This window comes from Labrus mixtus, chromosome 24 (assembly GCF_963584025.1).
Source record: "Labrus mixtus chromosome 24, fLabMix1.1, whole genome shotgun sequence".
Classification (NCBI taxonomy): domain Eukaryota; kingdom Metazoa; phylum Chordata; class Actinopteri; order Labriformes; family Labridae; genus Labrus; species Labrus mixtus.
The window spans coordinates 10,645,565-10,661,376 of record NC_083635.1 but is presented as its reverse complement, the minus strand read 5'-3'; the positions used below and the strand labels follow the sequence as shown (position 1 = coordinate 10,661,376).

Genomic DNA, 15,812 nt, shown 5'->3' with positions numbered 1-15,812 from the left:
GATCATTTGTCTTTCTAAAGACTCCTCCATGGTTCCTCTGCAGCTGCAGCACGGACGGGGAAAAAAGACGAAGAAGACGTTCACATTTAATGTGTAAGAGGTGAGTATTAACAGATATTTTTTAGTATTGTCCAAAATTTGAGATACTTTAGGTTGTTTAGAGTCTTTATTAACGTTTTGTGTTTGTATAAATCGATGGAACTTGCGTTTAATTACATTTAACACGATATATAGAATATTTCATATTTGTTCTGCCAGCAGGTGGCAGCAATCAGCAGTAACCGTCTCTTCTTCGATGGTTTCGCCGCTCCTGTTCTGCTCGTCGTTGAGGTGTTATGCCGAGAAATGCATCCCTGGCGAGAATGTCATGCACCTTGCAGGACTATGCAAAATCAATTTATGTACTGCCGAACAATACTGATACTTAACGTTTATTAAGTATACACTTCACACACTTTTATCATCATGAGTCTGCCCCCAGAAATACACATTTCTAACACTTCCGCCTGGCGCATGCACTTCTTGGCTGGGATGCATTTTTCGACAAAACACCGGAAGTCAGACACGGCTTCGTATTTTTCTCCCTTTAGGTTTCGCCTTTTCTCAACATTTTATCTGAAAATATAAAGAATTTAACACCTTTGGATCAGCGATTCATGCCAGGAATGGAGGACTTTCACAACAGCAGCGAGGTTTGTGCTTGAATACATTTATATATATTCGTATTATAGACATTATTAAGGTAAAAGGATGGTAGCCACCCGAGCTAGCCACTTTCTGTCAGAGATGATTTTAGAAGCTTAAGAAGATTATTAAAATTAGATATTAAATCTAAAATAATCTACAGGCCTGTTAAAGATGATATTTTTTCTTTAAAGATATATATTTTAATTAAAAACCTAATTCCTGTTTAAACCGAAATGATCTCAAGTGTCATCTTTGTTGATTGTTGTTGCTAATTATGTGGTTAAATTGATTGAAATAACCTGTTATTAATATAAAAAATAATGTTTTAAGTAGTAGTTTTATGACTTTTGGATACAGTTATTTTTTCCATGTATTGTATAAAACTGCAGTGACTCATATTTGTGTGTTGTTGTTTATTTCCTGTCAGGGCTCCTTCAACTCAGAGGAAGCTGACAGTGTCGTCAAAGAGGTAATTTATCACCTTTTTTTTAAAGCAGATTTAAAATTCACACTGTAATAATAATAATAGTAACTTTACTTGTGTAGCATCTTTAAAAACACAGGTTTACAAAGTGCTTAAAGGCAAACTAAACCAAACAGAAGAACATAAACAACAGCAAGAATATAGACAAAAGACAATACAACATGTTGGAGCCGTGGATTGATATAATTGTCTTTGTGGTATTTATTTAAGGTTAAGGTAGTCTGTTATATATTGGTGTTATTGATTATTATATCATTTATTAGGATTATATTGAGTGGGGGGGTGTCGGGTCACATGGGTATGGAGATGTGTTGATTTAACTCACCTGTTCACCTTTTGTTCTCAGTGGAATAGAGGGGCTGAGCTGGGTTGCCGTATTTTGTTGTTGTTTCTGGTTCACTGTGATTATGAGTTAATGCACGTTATTATAAGTTAAGTTGTTTATCTTTTTTACGTTAATAAAAAAGTCAAACTCACAGTATTCTTTTGAAAGCGCGTCGGACAAGATATACCCAACCTCAGCCTCTCAGCGGCTTCATATTCAGGAACGCCGCTATACAACAGAAAAGAGCCTATATAGCTCCATACCCAGCCGACATATATAACCCGACCATCATAAGAACAATCAAAAGAACCCAACAACACGAGCTGAGACCAAGAGGGCCAAAGATTTAAAAAGATGTAAGAGACTAAAAGAGAGAATAAAAAGAGATAACAGCAATAAGAAGGTACGAGCAGTAAAAGAAATAGAAACCAGTGAATGGAAAAATAATTGTAACAATAATAATAAAAAGTAGAATATAAATAGACAAAGTGAGTAAGATGTTAAGGGAAAAGAAACGGTAAAACGAGATAAAAGCATAAATACAAAAACAGTAAGAAGTAAAAGACGATTCAAAGTGTAAAACCAGTTCTCATTGGCTTCTGAAGTTACTGAAATATTTTAACCCAAGTTTACATTAAACCCCGCCTATAACTACAACTTTAACTAACTACGTTTAACTCTCAGTCTCAACATTTGAATTTCCCTCGGGATCAATAAAGTATCTATCTATCTATGTATGTTTAATCAAATCATCTGAAGGTACCAAGAAACATTCATAAATCAACCGCCTCCATAACCTCACCCGGTCTTACCCTTGATTTTGTCCACAAATATTCTGCAGATGTTTGTAATCAAAGTGCCATTAAGCCACACTGTAATGGATGAGCAGAGGGTTTTTCATTTATATGTGAGGGTCCTGTAATGCTTAACAAGAGTTTAAGAACCTCAAAGTCAGAGTTCAAAACAAATATAAAGTCTGTTTTGTTGTGGAGATGTTATGAAGCCAGAGTTACAGAGAATATGTTCAAAACAAACTCCGGCAGTAACGTCAATTAAACGGTACTAAGGTAACGGTTTCTAAGAGAATCATTTATAAAAACTGCTGTCTCTTCAGGCTGCACCCGGTGACTTCCACATGACTGTAAACACTGAACCTTTATCTCATGAACGTGTGTGTGTGTGTGTGTGTGTCTCTCAGTGTATCGAGAGCGTGGTAGGTGCTGATGACTACAGCCAGAATCTGGTGAACAAATGGACCGCCAGCATCGTGGAGCGCTGCCTCACACAGCTGGTCAAACAGGGGAAAGCATACAAGTACATCGGTATGTTTTTATCCACCTTCCTGAAGCTACAGTTGTTGTTTGTGTGATCTTTATTTAGAAGAATTAGCCGTGGGTGTGATCGTATCAAAACATCACGCAGACGATTATAGATTTTAAAATGTGTTCATTGTGTCTGTGCAGTGACGTGTGCTGTGATGCAGAAAACAGGAGCCGGCCTCCACACAGCTAACTCCTGCTACTGGGACACGACCATGGACGGTAAGGTCGCACTCAAAGAAGAGTTTATAACTCAAACTAGTGTTGTAGTCAAGACCACACTAACCGAGACCAAGACACACCCGAGACCAGAGTCAAGACCAAGACCATAAACATCTCTGAAAAATCATCATCTTGTGTTTAGGGGGCGTGTCACTCACTCACTCGGACCGTGACATCGGGGAGGTTGAGGTCGTGACCGGGGGATAAAAATCTAATTATGAATGAATTGAAGTCATTTGTTCTTTTCTAAAGAGGAGTTTTCCTTCTAATCACAGTGACGACGTGGTGAAAATAGCCGATCAGTGGCGGTCTTGACCGGTCTTAATTTAATTTCTGGAGTCCAGAATTAAAATCTGACGCCGAGACAAGACGGAGTAAAAATGCTTTCGATTCCGAGACCTTCAAAAAGTGACCTCCAGACCAAGACTGATTTGGAGTACAACAACACAAACTCAAACTAAAAGACCTGAAAACAAGACAAAAGATTACAGACAACTGAAGTCAACAGTGTACATGACCAACGTCACAGCGAGGTGATTATTGTAGTAGTCACATCAGTTCGGTGTGATTATTTTCTCTGTAAACAGCAACATGTTCATGTGTTTTGTCTTTTCAGGAAGCTGCACCGTGAGATGGGAAAACCGCACCATGTACTGCGTGGTCAGTGTGTTCGCTGTGGCCATCGCATAGACACACAAACTCACACGCCATCCAACGGAGGAGTGCAGGGTGTTCCAGTGACCAGCAGGGGGCCATCAAGTGCCACAGAGTCCACTTTCATACAGCTGTGAGGAGGAGGAGGAGGAGGAGCTGTGTTTCCAGCCTTCAGATGCATGAAAACATCATCATCATCATGTTCATGTATTTATCCTGTCATGTCACTGCAGTGCTTTAATGGATCACATTCAGCCTGACAGCATGCAGCAATCAGCCTGATTCTTCTTCTTCTGTGTTCTGCTACCTTTATTATGTGTCTCATGCTGACGAGGAGAGGAGAGGCGTTTTGTAATCGGAGCGGTTTTACAGCAGGAAAATAAACATGAGGAGATTAATGAGCAAACAAAGGTGTTTATTTCTTCACCAGAGATTCTCGTTTTCTCTGATTTCACCCCTGTGTCTGAGAATATTCTACTGTTTCATACTTAACATGCTGTGTCCTTGATCCATTTATCACAACACAGGCACCCTGAGCCGTAGCTGATGATCTGTTTCTGTGACCCCTGACTTCTCGGGATCTGTTATCTGTTCGTTATAAAAACCTGTCAGCGTCTGAATGAAGAGGTCCTCTGTGAAATTCAGAGAAACGCATCATAAGATTAAGTTCTCATATTCCTCGTGCAGTTTTATGCAACTCATAAAAGAAAGAGCTCGTAGATGGAGTGCTCGGAACTTCTCCAGATTTCTGATAACAAGAATAAAGAACTTCTTTTGTCTGATTCTAAAAGTGTCCATGATGGAGGTTTTAAAAACGAGATCGGGCTAATCATCGTTAGATAACCAGGTCAGAGTCATGCTGCCTGTTGTTTGCAAAGTAATCGTTACAAAAGCATAAACGTTAAGGACAAGATTTCTCTGTAATTTCAAGTTTATTATCCAGAAGAAGTAAACAAACAAACTTTCAAAATAAGACTGAATGGATTCAAACAGGCAGCAGGGATAAAGTCATCAGTGTCTCTGATACATCGACTGTTTCTACATTTATCTCCTGAAGTCTTCATGAGGTCTTCAATCTAAAGATCTGAGTCGCTGTTTCACACTTCAGCTTGTTCGATCTGCTGTCCTGACTTGAGGTGTGTCGTGACATTTCAAAAAGGTTTCTTAAAACAACATGTGCGTGTGCAGGATAGCCTGTTGCGGCCTCGGGTTCGAGTCCGACTTTGTCCCTTTGCTGCATGTCACCCCCCCCCCCCCCCCCCCCGCTCTCTCCTCACACCTGTCTCTCTTCAAGTGTCCTATCTAATAACGACTAAAGGCCCCAAATATATCGTAAAAGAGAAATAAAGCACACATTTTCTGAAAAGTGGAGCGGGCAAAAGACGGAGTGGATGGACTTTCCTCATCATTAGGGGGTTTGTTGACAGACTTCAAATGTCATGACATGTAAAGTGGGCGTGGTCTTAAACAGAAATCCTGATTAATACTCAAGTCTTCCACTTTAAAAAACAAAATATTCATAAAAACAGGACGGCAAGTCACCTTTCCAGAAATGTTTACAACCAGAGCAAACAGAGAATATATTTGAGTATATGACGACGCTTCATGCAGGATTAAACGAGCAGCACATTGTGTTGAAATGGCCGGAGTAAACTTATACTATATACACTAAAAGAAAGCGTGCAGGTGTTCCAGAAGCTGCTGCTCTTTCCTTGTATTCTGTCTCTTTGCAGGTACGGCTGCTGTAGCTCCTCTGTAACAGGCCAAGCTTTAATAACGCCTTGCTCGAGGGCACTCGAGGCCGCTCCTCCGCCCCGGCAAAGGAAGTCAAACAAAAATAGGAAGTTTTGAAAGCAGCAGTTTCAGTTTTGATGTAAGAGAAAAAGGAGAAGAGGGGGAATGTGGAAAACACCGCAGGGTTATTTCGTCGCTTTTTGAGCAACAACGGCTTCTTTGCAAAACGTTTTTCGGTGAGCAACACAGAGGAGAAGAAGTGACAGATGTAAATCTTTGTTCAGAATGCTAAAAGTTAGTGAGAGCGCATCATCGTCGTGCTCAGTACACGACTTGGAGAGTTTTCTGTACGTCTCTTTTAAAAGTTCTCCTTGTTGAAGATAAACTTGACGTTGGCCTCGGAGTGAGACAAAGACTGTTTTTCAAGGGATTTCCCCAGCGCAGGTGGGCCGCACAGGAACACGCCCACTTTAGTTCTGCAGGAAACACACAAACAACATCTATTTATGATACTGTGGAGGTAATGGAAGCAGTAATAATGGTTCATTCTGCTGTTCTCCATGTCAGTATGGTGTTACAGGATGATAAGAGGCCTCACCCCGGGTGCTGTGATGCTATATTGGCAAACTCATTGTCCCAGTTTGGTTTCCCATAATGAGTCTTCTGTTTGAGTCCTGTGATTGGGTCTTTCTCCGCCTCGTGTTGAACACGGAAATGAGCCGCCTGATGGAGGAAAAACACCACATGATTCTGAATGTAAACAATTAACCTGGAGGTGTTTCTTCACCTTCACAGTTTGGGAAATGAGGACAGATGTGTTGACTTCAGGAGTTAGAGGAACTGGACTGTGTGCATGTTCTGAGCTTCGTTTAGAGATAGCATCAGTAGAAGTTGTGCAGTAAAATGTCTCATACCTCGGCCTCCTTCCAGCGGGTGAGGTAGATGTTGTAGCTGAGGAAGTCGGCCATGTCCTTCTCCGTCATCTGACCCTCCAGAGACTGCAGCAGGTCTGCAAACCACTCGAAGGCCTGCGTCTCGGGGCACAGCCAGTAGAAGTAGATCTAAAGAGGAAACCACAACAACCAAATGTTGAATTATTATTTCACAAACAACCTCAAGGTGAATTTGTCGACAACAGACGGACAAACACAAGCTTAAGATCATTTAAAAGCTCCAGAAATTACAAATCCTTCAACTTCAATCTGAGATTTTAAAATGATGTGCATGCATGAAAGTGTTTTCTTGACTTTGCATAATATTTAAACAATGGCCGGCTAAGTAAAGCAGCTTTTTCTGCAGCTTACAGCTCTATCACACGGTTTTCATCAGTAGATCTTAGTTGAGATTCATCCACTCGAGTGCAGTCAGCTCCTTTTAAATTTCATCCACCGCACTCCAGTTTGAAGTGTTTTTAAACTTTGAAAAATGAGTTAATGATTTATTTAGCAGCTGTTTCTTAGAGCTTTCTTCCACACCACGTCTTCATCTGCAGAAGCTTTTCGCCCTCCTTTCTCCTGAATGAGAAGGCTGATAGAGGTTTGAAATCAGATGCTGAGTTTCAATTTCTGTGACGACTGCAAACTGTCTGCAGATGAAGTCCACATGAAGCTCCAGAAAAACTCACAGAGCTCAAAGGAGGATATCTGGTGCTTGCTATGAATTCAGTTTTCTTTTTAACGTTTGCATTTCTCGTTATTTCTCTGCAAATGAACATTTTGTGATGTGTTGTGAACCTGAATGTTTCCCTCATTTTTCTGTTGATGTCAAAGCCTGGCTCACCTTCTTGGTGAAGACCTCCTGGTTGTTCTGGATGCGTTTGTACCAAACAGACTTGAGGATGGAGGCGAAAGGAGTCACGCCGATTCCCGCGCCGACCAGCATTACAACCTCGTAGCGAAACACGTCCTCACTGGCTGTGCCGAACGGGCCGTCAATGGCCAACCTGAAACAGAAACACACAGACGTGAGAGACTGAACTCACAGGTGTCACTTGGCTTTACAACAAACTTGTCAGAATTTTAAACTTTGATAGGATTCTAGGAGGAATCTTAGATATCGATGCAAGTTTTGTTACCAAGGCAACAACAAAAAATATGTCCCAGGCGCCTGATACTGGGAAATATCGTGTTTTTAATGACCAGACATGGCAGTGAGCTCCTGCATGTTGTTGACGTATTTGTGAATTTAAGTTGTGCTCTTTCTCTAGAAGCAGGTTTTGTTTAAACCATGACTGATGACCTGAAGTATTTTTAAAGCTCCAGCTCTTTTCTATAGATCATTAAAACAACAAAGATTGTGCTGATTTAAAACATGGTGTCTCAAAGCACATGGTTATAAATCCTTCAAGTGTCCATCAGTGAGTCCACGAGTGTCTCTCAGCTTCATTTTCTATACCTAATTATTTTTCATTGAAACAGACACGCTGCTTAAAATACAAAGAAACCAGATTAGCAGAAGTGAGTTTCCGGGAAATTCAGCTAAACGTTTCACTTCACTCATTAATTCTTCAGGTTCTATGTCATTGCATTTGCAGAAACGTGAGTCCTTAGAGAGAATTTGATTTTTTATAAACTGCACTGAAAATAATTCTGTTATTTCCTCATTTGATCACAATCCTGATGGTTTCAATTGTTTCTCCAAAAAAACAATATCCTCCTGGCATTTCTGAGGTATGTTTGAACATGTGAAGGTAAAGTGTAACCATCAAAGTGCCCTGAAGGTAATGTCTTCAGAATAAAAGCCTTTCCTTTCATTTCCTGCTCTGCAGAGAACAGAACAAAGAATCGGCTGCTCAGCAGGTTCCCTGCACAAAACTGACGAGATGGTTGAAAGGTTATTAATATAATAGGTCTTTTCTGAAAGAATAACACACAATAAACCTCTCAGGGCTGTAAATGTGACCCCTGCTGACAGATTTTAAAGGAGAGCCGGATCACGGGGGCAAACGGTGCAATCTAGAGCAATCACCGGCAATTTCAGGCAACGATTTCCACTTTTATCACCCCCTCCCCTGTTGTCATACTTGGGCAGTTTCCAGGCCTCCTGAGTCTCGTTTTTGTCCCCCCCGCAGGCTTGGTACAGCGCCTCGGTCCAGTCACCGACGATTCGGATGTGGGCGCTGAAGTAGTCCTCCTCGGGGGCGGAGGTCAGGGTGAACGGGTGCCACTCCAGCCTGGAGACGGACGGACACTGGATGAAGACGTACTGACCCACCTCCATGTGGAAACCCTTCTTCTTCATCTGCAGCTCCAGAGTCTTAGACGGGTGCATCACCACCTGACGGACAGGTACGAGTTATTTATGAGGATGAATTGTCAAATCAGAGCTGCAACCAAATCTCACTTTTGACTGCTTGATTTACTTGTTTCAGAAATAGTTAAAACTTTAAAGTTCTGCACAAAGTAATTTAGTTAATTTGCATAAAAACAAAAAGTCTTTTGTCCATCATTCAAATCTGGATCTGCATCAAAATACCCCCTAAAGTCGCTGAAGTTTTGGATGCTTGTGAAGGTTTTCCTCCTGCTGTTACTATAAATGAGTCCGGCTTGAATCCAAATTTAAATAAATGATGTTCTGTAGCTTTTTATTCAGGAAAAAAGCATCAAAATTTAATCTGAGTCCATGTGAACGATGTTGCTTTATTCAACGTGTTTTAGAATCTGCCAAACAACTACAGGAAAATAGATTCACTCACTCAAAACAAGTGAGTGATTCATTATTTATCTGCACTATAGCACATACTCACCTTTGTGATGACCACTTTCTGATGGGATCGATAGAGGCGGACGAGGCGCTCACACACGTAGAGGATCATGGGCCCAACCACCCACTTCCACGTCTGGTCAGAGAGGAAATAAAGGAAAACAATGACTGCAAATAACAGTAACAGCATGAAGAAGATGTTACATGTTTAAAGTGTTTTTAAAGTCTTTGATCAGATGGCATACAAACTGAACCCTCTGCAGTCTTTATCCACTCACCATCGGTGGGTTTCCAGCGAACACCGGGACGGCGCAGTTGGAGCCGTTCTTTCCCCAGTTTTCAAACTGGTCGGCACAAGCCTTGGGGTCGCTTGCGTTCAGACTAGTCAGCGTCTGTCCTCGCACGATACGCCTGCATGCAGTGAAAAGGAACGTTTACTGGCTGTAGGTTTATCTCAATAGGATTCTAGTAAAAATCTAACAATATCGATTACTTTTTTGATACCACTGCAACAAAAATAGAAAGTACCAAATATCGGGTATTTCTTGTGTTTTATTATCAAAAATTGCTGACAGAATGCAGGTTTTAGATACTTGTGCATTTGTTTCACTTTTAAACCAAGAAGCTGCGTCCACTTCTCTATATAGTTTATGGTTAAGAGAAGTGAAATGCAGCGAGCTGTCTCAGTCACACGTGCACAAAGCTTTTTCAATCAAATGTTAGGAATACATTAACATCTTTAAAAACACAGACTCAAATCAGACTATTCCAGGAAATAAATGAACTGTGTTTTTGTGGCCCCCTACCCGAAGCCGTGGAAAACCAGCCCGATGAAGAAGATGATGAAGAGGTGGTGTGTGTACCAGAACACCTCGAAGTACGACCTGCGGATGACCTCCATGGACGAAGTGATGATGAGGATGAGGGCAAGCGTGATGGCGACGCCCGTCAGACCGGCGATGGTGGTGAACATGATGATGGTAGGGTTCTACAACAAGATGCATCATTTCACTCACTGCACATCTCACTGATTGGACCTTTAAGTTCAAAATGTCAGATTCAGGAAGTTTGATTCCTTTCCACTCATCAGATGTTGATTCATTATCAGATTTAAAAGCTTTTATTGCCATTTCCACTCTTATAAGATCTAAAAGTTGATTAATCATGGTGTGAGTCGATGTTACAAACAGTTCCTCTCTTTTCTTGAAAGCTATAAACACCCCCACAGGTCATGTCTATTGGCTAACTCCCTTAATGTACCAACTGCCTGTTTTGTCATTCAGTAGTTCCTCTCACTGCTGCTTGGGATGTAAGGTTAAAAAAGGTACAGTTTGAGGACAGCACATGACCTGATCTTTGGAAATATTGAGAGCAGGAGAAATAATCCAGATATTTAGTTAAGTCAAACATTTTCATGCTTAAATGGCAGTGAGAAAGACTTAAAAGATCAGTGTGATGCTTAGGAGCGAAGAAAGAGAAGATTTGTGGTTAAAGGTTTGTTCTTTTGCAAGACTTTTTGTTTATTTCAGACCTGAGATTCACAAAAAAAGGAGCAAAAAGAAGCTGCATATTTTATCACTCGTTAAATTCAAAAGATCCACTTCTTCTGTCATGATTTTGGCTTTTAAAGAAAATGCATCTTGAGACTTAAAACAAGAAGTTCTCTAATGATCCCAATATATGGGGACAAATATATCCAAAGAGGAAGTCTGTTGGATAAAGTAATAGTATTTCTTCCTGTATGACACATAATGTAGCAATAATGCAGAGGGGATTTCACAGATTTAAGCAACACAAAAGGCTTCCAGCTGCATGTATGATTGAAGAAGAACAAGGAGAAGCCCCTTTGGTTTTTCTACAACACTGACATAAACGTAAATGTTTGATCTCCTCTAACAATATCTTACCGTCTCATTAGTCCTAATGGGGTTCAAGTAGGAGGTGTTGTTCCCGTTGCCGATTTCAGACAGGATGTAGGGTAGAAAGCTGCTGTTTCGATTCAGCTGGGCGTCCATGAAATACTCAAAGTTAAACAGATGTGCGACGATGTGCACGGCTACGAGGAGGACAGAAAGGAGACAAATATAATGAGAAAATGACTTTGAGTTGTAGAAATATTTTTCAAAAGATGTAAAAAAAAAAAATGCTCAATATAACGGCAGGTACTTTCAATTTCACAGCCAAAGAAGGAAATTCGGTGAGTTGCAAAAGGCTTTAAACCAATCACGGCTCGGCAGGGCTTTTTATATATTTTGTGTTGTCTAAAAATCAAAAATTAATTCATCTGCAGAAGCAAAAATCTCCTACATGATCGTTTTTCTGCACACACATTTTAAATTGCTTGGGGTACCACAGGGCTCAATCATTTTTTTTGCATCTTTATTTTACAGTTCATGGCATAATAATGTGCAATGTTAGCATTTTTATTGTAATTCCCATATTATAAGACATGGGATGTTAAATTAGGAACATAAACATCTGGCCTCTTCATAAGATCACATTTGCGCGTCTTACGACCGAAAATCAGAGGCATGTTTGTACACATTTGAAAGATATGTTAAATTACCCTGGTGCAGTAAAGGAAAGAGTTACTCTGCTGTTGTTATTTAGAGTAAAGGTGGAAGTATTTTTTGTTTTAGTACAAACATTTTTTTAGAGAGAATACCTGTATGAAAGGCGATCATGTATGCCACCAGTTTGTGAAAAGTGATGTTTCGATCGAGTTGTCGAGCTGCGGTGCGGCTGCAGTACTAAAACAAAAAAAAAGAAAAACAAACATTGCCACCGATCCCTTATCTGCTGCCATTAAATTAAAAGCATTTATTTAAAGTTTTTTTTAAACCGTCTTGTGTTTTTACGTTCTTTTTTTATACCTGGATGGAGCCTCGGAGGAAGGACAGCAGGTTTCTGCAGACTGGCAGCAGAATGAGCATACAGTTGAAGTTGAGGCAGGCGGCGGGAGCTCTGGCCCAGGACAGAGCATGCTGAGAGGTTAAAGAAGAGTCATAGGTTACTTCAAGGTGTCATTTTTAAATAATATTCAGGAAAAGTCATAGAACACGCAGTGCTGTCCTTTAGAGTTCAGTAGCGTTTTTCGATTGTCAAGTTGAACCTCAGAGAGACGTTTCTTCTACGTTTGAATTAAGCAGCAACCAACTTTGGTTCTCGATCATTATGGGGCCTCCACATTAAAAGACTTTATCTTATAAATCTAATAAATAATAAATCTAGATTTATTTATTTATTTATTTTGCAATTCTTTTAGAGAGTTATCAGACTGAACAGATCGAAAGACGCATTTGTTTCGCTTCTGCTCGCTCAGATGCAGCTGTGTGTGTGTGTGTGTGTGTGTGTGTGTGTGTGTGTGTGTGTGTGTGTGTGTGTGTGTGTGTGTGTGTGTGTGTGTGTGTGTGTGTGTGTGTGTGTGTGTGTGTGTGTGTGTGTGTGTGTGTGTGTGTGTGTGTGTGTGTGTGTGTGTGTGTGTGTGTGTGTGTGTGTGTGTGTGTGTGTGTGTGTGTGTGTGTGTGTGTGTGTGTGTGGTGTTGGTTCAGTGCTTCATGAAGCAGCTGTCAACGCAGAGCAAACTTTAACCCTTTAACCCCACTGCCGGCCGCTCTGATTGTTATAGACGGTGTTTAAGATAAGGATTAGTGAAGGGGTGGACGTGTTCGACGCCTCTGAGACGCCTGGAAATATCCGTCAGTGTTCTGCAGGTCTGGGGGTTTTCACGCTGTAACAAGAAGGAAGTAACAATTCTTCTGTTCTGATTAAAACTCAGTGACCTTAAATAAGTCGTCACACCTCAAGATCTGGATCTGTAGAGTTGTGTTTATGTTCCTCTCATCGTGTGCGTTCGCTGCACAAAGTTATATCAGTGGTAGGATTTTATGTTTTTTTACTTTCGGCCTCATTAAAGTTAAAGAAACAAGCAACACTGATATGTGTATGTCCCAGAGCGGGAGAGGACGTCTTTGCTGGTTTTTCACCACCAATAGTCAAAATCGAATGTGTTACGTATCATGTAAGACTAAGAAACCATCAAATGTTCAGACTACACGACTCAGTGTTGTGCTTCAGGGTGGCAGCCGTTGCATTTAGAGGAACTGAAAAAGGCCGGCTCCTGTTTTTGGAAATAATTTGTTTCACACTTTCCTAAAGTCCTCACGAGTCGCTTGAAGAAGTTGTTTTTGTGTCGCACTCTGCAGGCTGTTATAGGCTTAATATATAATTAAGAGCATGAAGGTTTTGATGCATGCTACTTGCTGATAAAGAACTTGAAAAGAGGAAGGAATGGAAGTGCACCAGTCCAGGGTGTACCCCGCCCCTCTCGCCCAATGGCAGCTGGGATCGGCTCCAGCCACCCCGCATGGGAAAGCGGTCTAGATAATGGATGGATGGGTGGGTGGATGTTTGTTTGCAGCAGACTCTGCAGGTCAGACTCACCCCCAGCAGGACTCTGGTGTAAAACCATCTCTCCACCAGGAAGGCCATGTAGAAATGCACAAACAGGAAGGCATTGATCCCCAGCCACACCAGCTGTAACACACACGGCAACTTATTTCAGATATCATCTAAACATCAGCACAAACAGGCATAGATCATTGTCCTGAGATTTGACAGTGTTAACAATAATTTAAGAGATATTGTGCTAAGAAATGCGTCTTTCTGTTGTAGCAGAAACGTAAACTGTGACGCCCTTCATCAGTGTTTGCTAAAGTTTGCTTTGTTTGAATCAACGCCGGAAATGTCTTTATTATCAGTTTTTCGGAAGAAATGTCTGCAGCTGAAACATATTTAATGTCTTGACCTCTTCATCCTTTGGCTGGGATCACCGATGTAGGAAAACGATCTTGTCGTGTTTAAATGTGTGAAGCTGAGACTGTTGACCTCAAGTCTAACTTTGTCTTCATAAAATAATAAATAAGATGTCCAAAGTTCTGCATTGAAATTCAGCCTTTAGAAGACATGTTTCTTTAAAACCTAAATTATTGAGGCTAAATCTTCAGCTCCATTCACAGACGTTTGTTTTAGTGATTTTTCAAAACATCAAATATGATAAATATGTACGTAAACAAAGTGCTCATCCTCCTGAAACTAGAAATTAAGAAAGGAGCACAGAACCACAAGCAGGCTCAAAGAAATGATTTAAGATATACTCACAATGACAAAGATAGAGAGTCCCTCATTGGCTGCAAAGTTCCCCATGCTGAGAGAGCTTCTGAAAAGATGTGCGAGTGTGCGGAGGAGAGTGTGTTAATGTGAGAACAGAGAAGGAAGCAGGAAACAGTGAAGGAGGAGAGTACTCACATTTTATAACCTTTTCAGAAACATATAAGGAAGTGAACCTCTGGTGAAGTACGGCCTGTCGTCACGCCCGTTGCTGCTATAAAAAGCCCAAAAAGAAATCATTAAAAACATTTTTTGAATAAATAAATCGTGAATGTGGCATCTACAGATCCAAACACAAAATACCTTTCCCTTCAAATCAAAGAAGCTGGAATCATGGGTTTATTATTTTGAATTTGTCCTCCTGATGAGTCACTGAAGGAAATTAATTATTATCGACTGCCGGGAAGCTTTCCTTCTGCCCTTTGAGTATTTGCTGTCCTTCATTAAAACTGAGTCCAGAAGGTTCAGGTGACTTTCTTTGCACCTGTAGGTCCATTTGGTTGCAGGTAGAGTCACATATATTCTTAATAAAACACAGACATGCTATTAAACATACAAAGTGCAAAAGCATGCCCCATGAGTAAAAGTGTGCAGATTATGATTAACTAAATAAATGAATAAATCTCTGTCCCTTCATGAAACTCTCAACAAGCACATCAAGCAGCAAAGAGGAAGAAGGAGACAACTTAAAACAACTTCCTGTACTGATGTGATCTCCAGAGTGCTCTGAGACCGAGACAAGACCAAGACATTTAGGGATCGAGACCGAGTCAAGACCAAGACATTTAGGGATCGAGACCGAGACAAGACCAAGACATTTAGGGATCGAGACTGAGTCAAGACCAAGACATTTAGGGATCGAGACTGAGTCAAGACCAAGACATTTAGGGATCGAGACTGAGTCAAGACCAAGACATTTAGGGATCGAGACCGAGTCAAGACCAAGACATTTAGGGATCGAGACTGAGTCAAGACCAAGACATTTAGGGATCGAGGCCGAGTCAAGACCAAGACATTTAGGGATCGAGACTGAGTCAAGACCAAGACATTTAGGGATCGAGACTGAGTCAAGACCAAGACATTTAGGGATCGAGGCCGAGTCAAGACCAAGACATTTAGGGATCGAGACCGAGTCAAGACCAAGACATTTAGGGATCGAGACCGAGACAAGACCAAGACATTTAGGGATCCAGACCGAGACAAGACCAAGACATTTAGGGATCGAGACCGAGACAAGACCAAGACATTTAGGGATCGAGGCCGAGACAAGACCAAGACATTTAGGGATCCAGACCGAGACAAGACCGAGACATTTAGGGATCCAGACCGAGACAAGACCGAGACATTTAGGGATCGAGACCGAGACAAGACCAAGACATTTAGGGATCGAGGCCGAGACAAGACCAAGACATTTAGGGATCCAGACCGAGACAAGACCGAGACATTTAGGGATCCAGACCGAGACAAGACCGAGACATTTAGGGATCCAGACCGAGACAAGACCGAGACATTTAGG

At 41.1% G+C, this 15,812-nt stretch overlaps 2 protein-coding genes across 2 annotated transcripts; one reads left to right on the top strand and one right to left on the bottom strand.

The window, feature by feature from the left end:
* The first annotated feature begins 526 nt into the window (after positions 1–526).
* On the top strand, positions 527–4,183 carry LOC132959363 (dynein light chain Tctex-type 3-like). Its single transcript, XM_061032295.1, has 5 exons — positions 527–692; positions 1,115–1,156; positions 2,695–2,818; positions 2,960–3,037; positions 3,654–4,183. Exons 1-5 carry the CDS (start codon positions 657–659, stop codon positions 3,725–3,727), a joined length of 354 nt encoding a protein of 117 aa, XP_060888278.1. The 5' UTR covers positions 527–656; the 3' UTR covers positions 3,728–4,183.
* Positions 4,184–5,229: 1,046 nt separating this feature from the next.
* LOC132959347 (cytochrome b-245 heavy chain) lies at positions 5,230–14,434 on the bottom strand. Its single transcript, XM_061032275.1, has 13 exons — positions 14,288–14,434; positions 13,571–13,663; positions 12,001–12,111; positions 11,793–11,877; positions 11,035–11,183; positions 9,934–10,115; positions 9,406–9,538; positions 9,171–9,263; positions 8,448–8,701; positions 7,205–7,367; positions 6,340–6,486; positions 6,024–6,148; positions 5,230–5,901 (listed from the first exon to the last, which is right to left on the bottom strand). The coding sequence occupies exons 1-13, from the start codon at positions 14,330–14,332 to the stop codon at positions 5,784–5,786; spliced, it is 1,698 nt and encodes a 565-aa protein (XP_060888258.1). The 5' UTR covers positions 14,333–14,434; the 3' UTR covers positions 5,230–5,783.
* Positions 14,435–15,812: the final 1,378 nt, after the last annotated feature.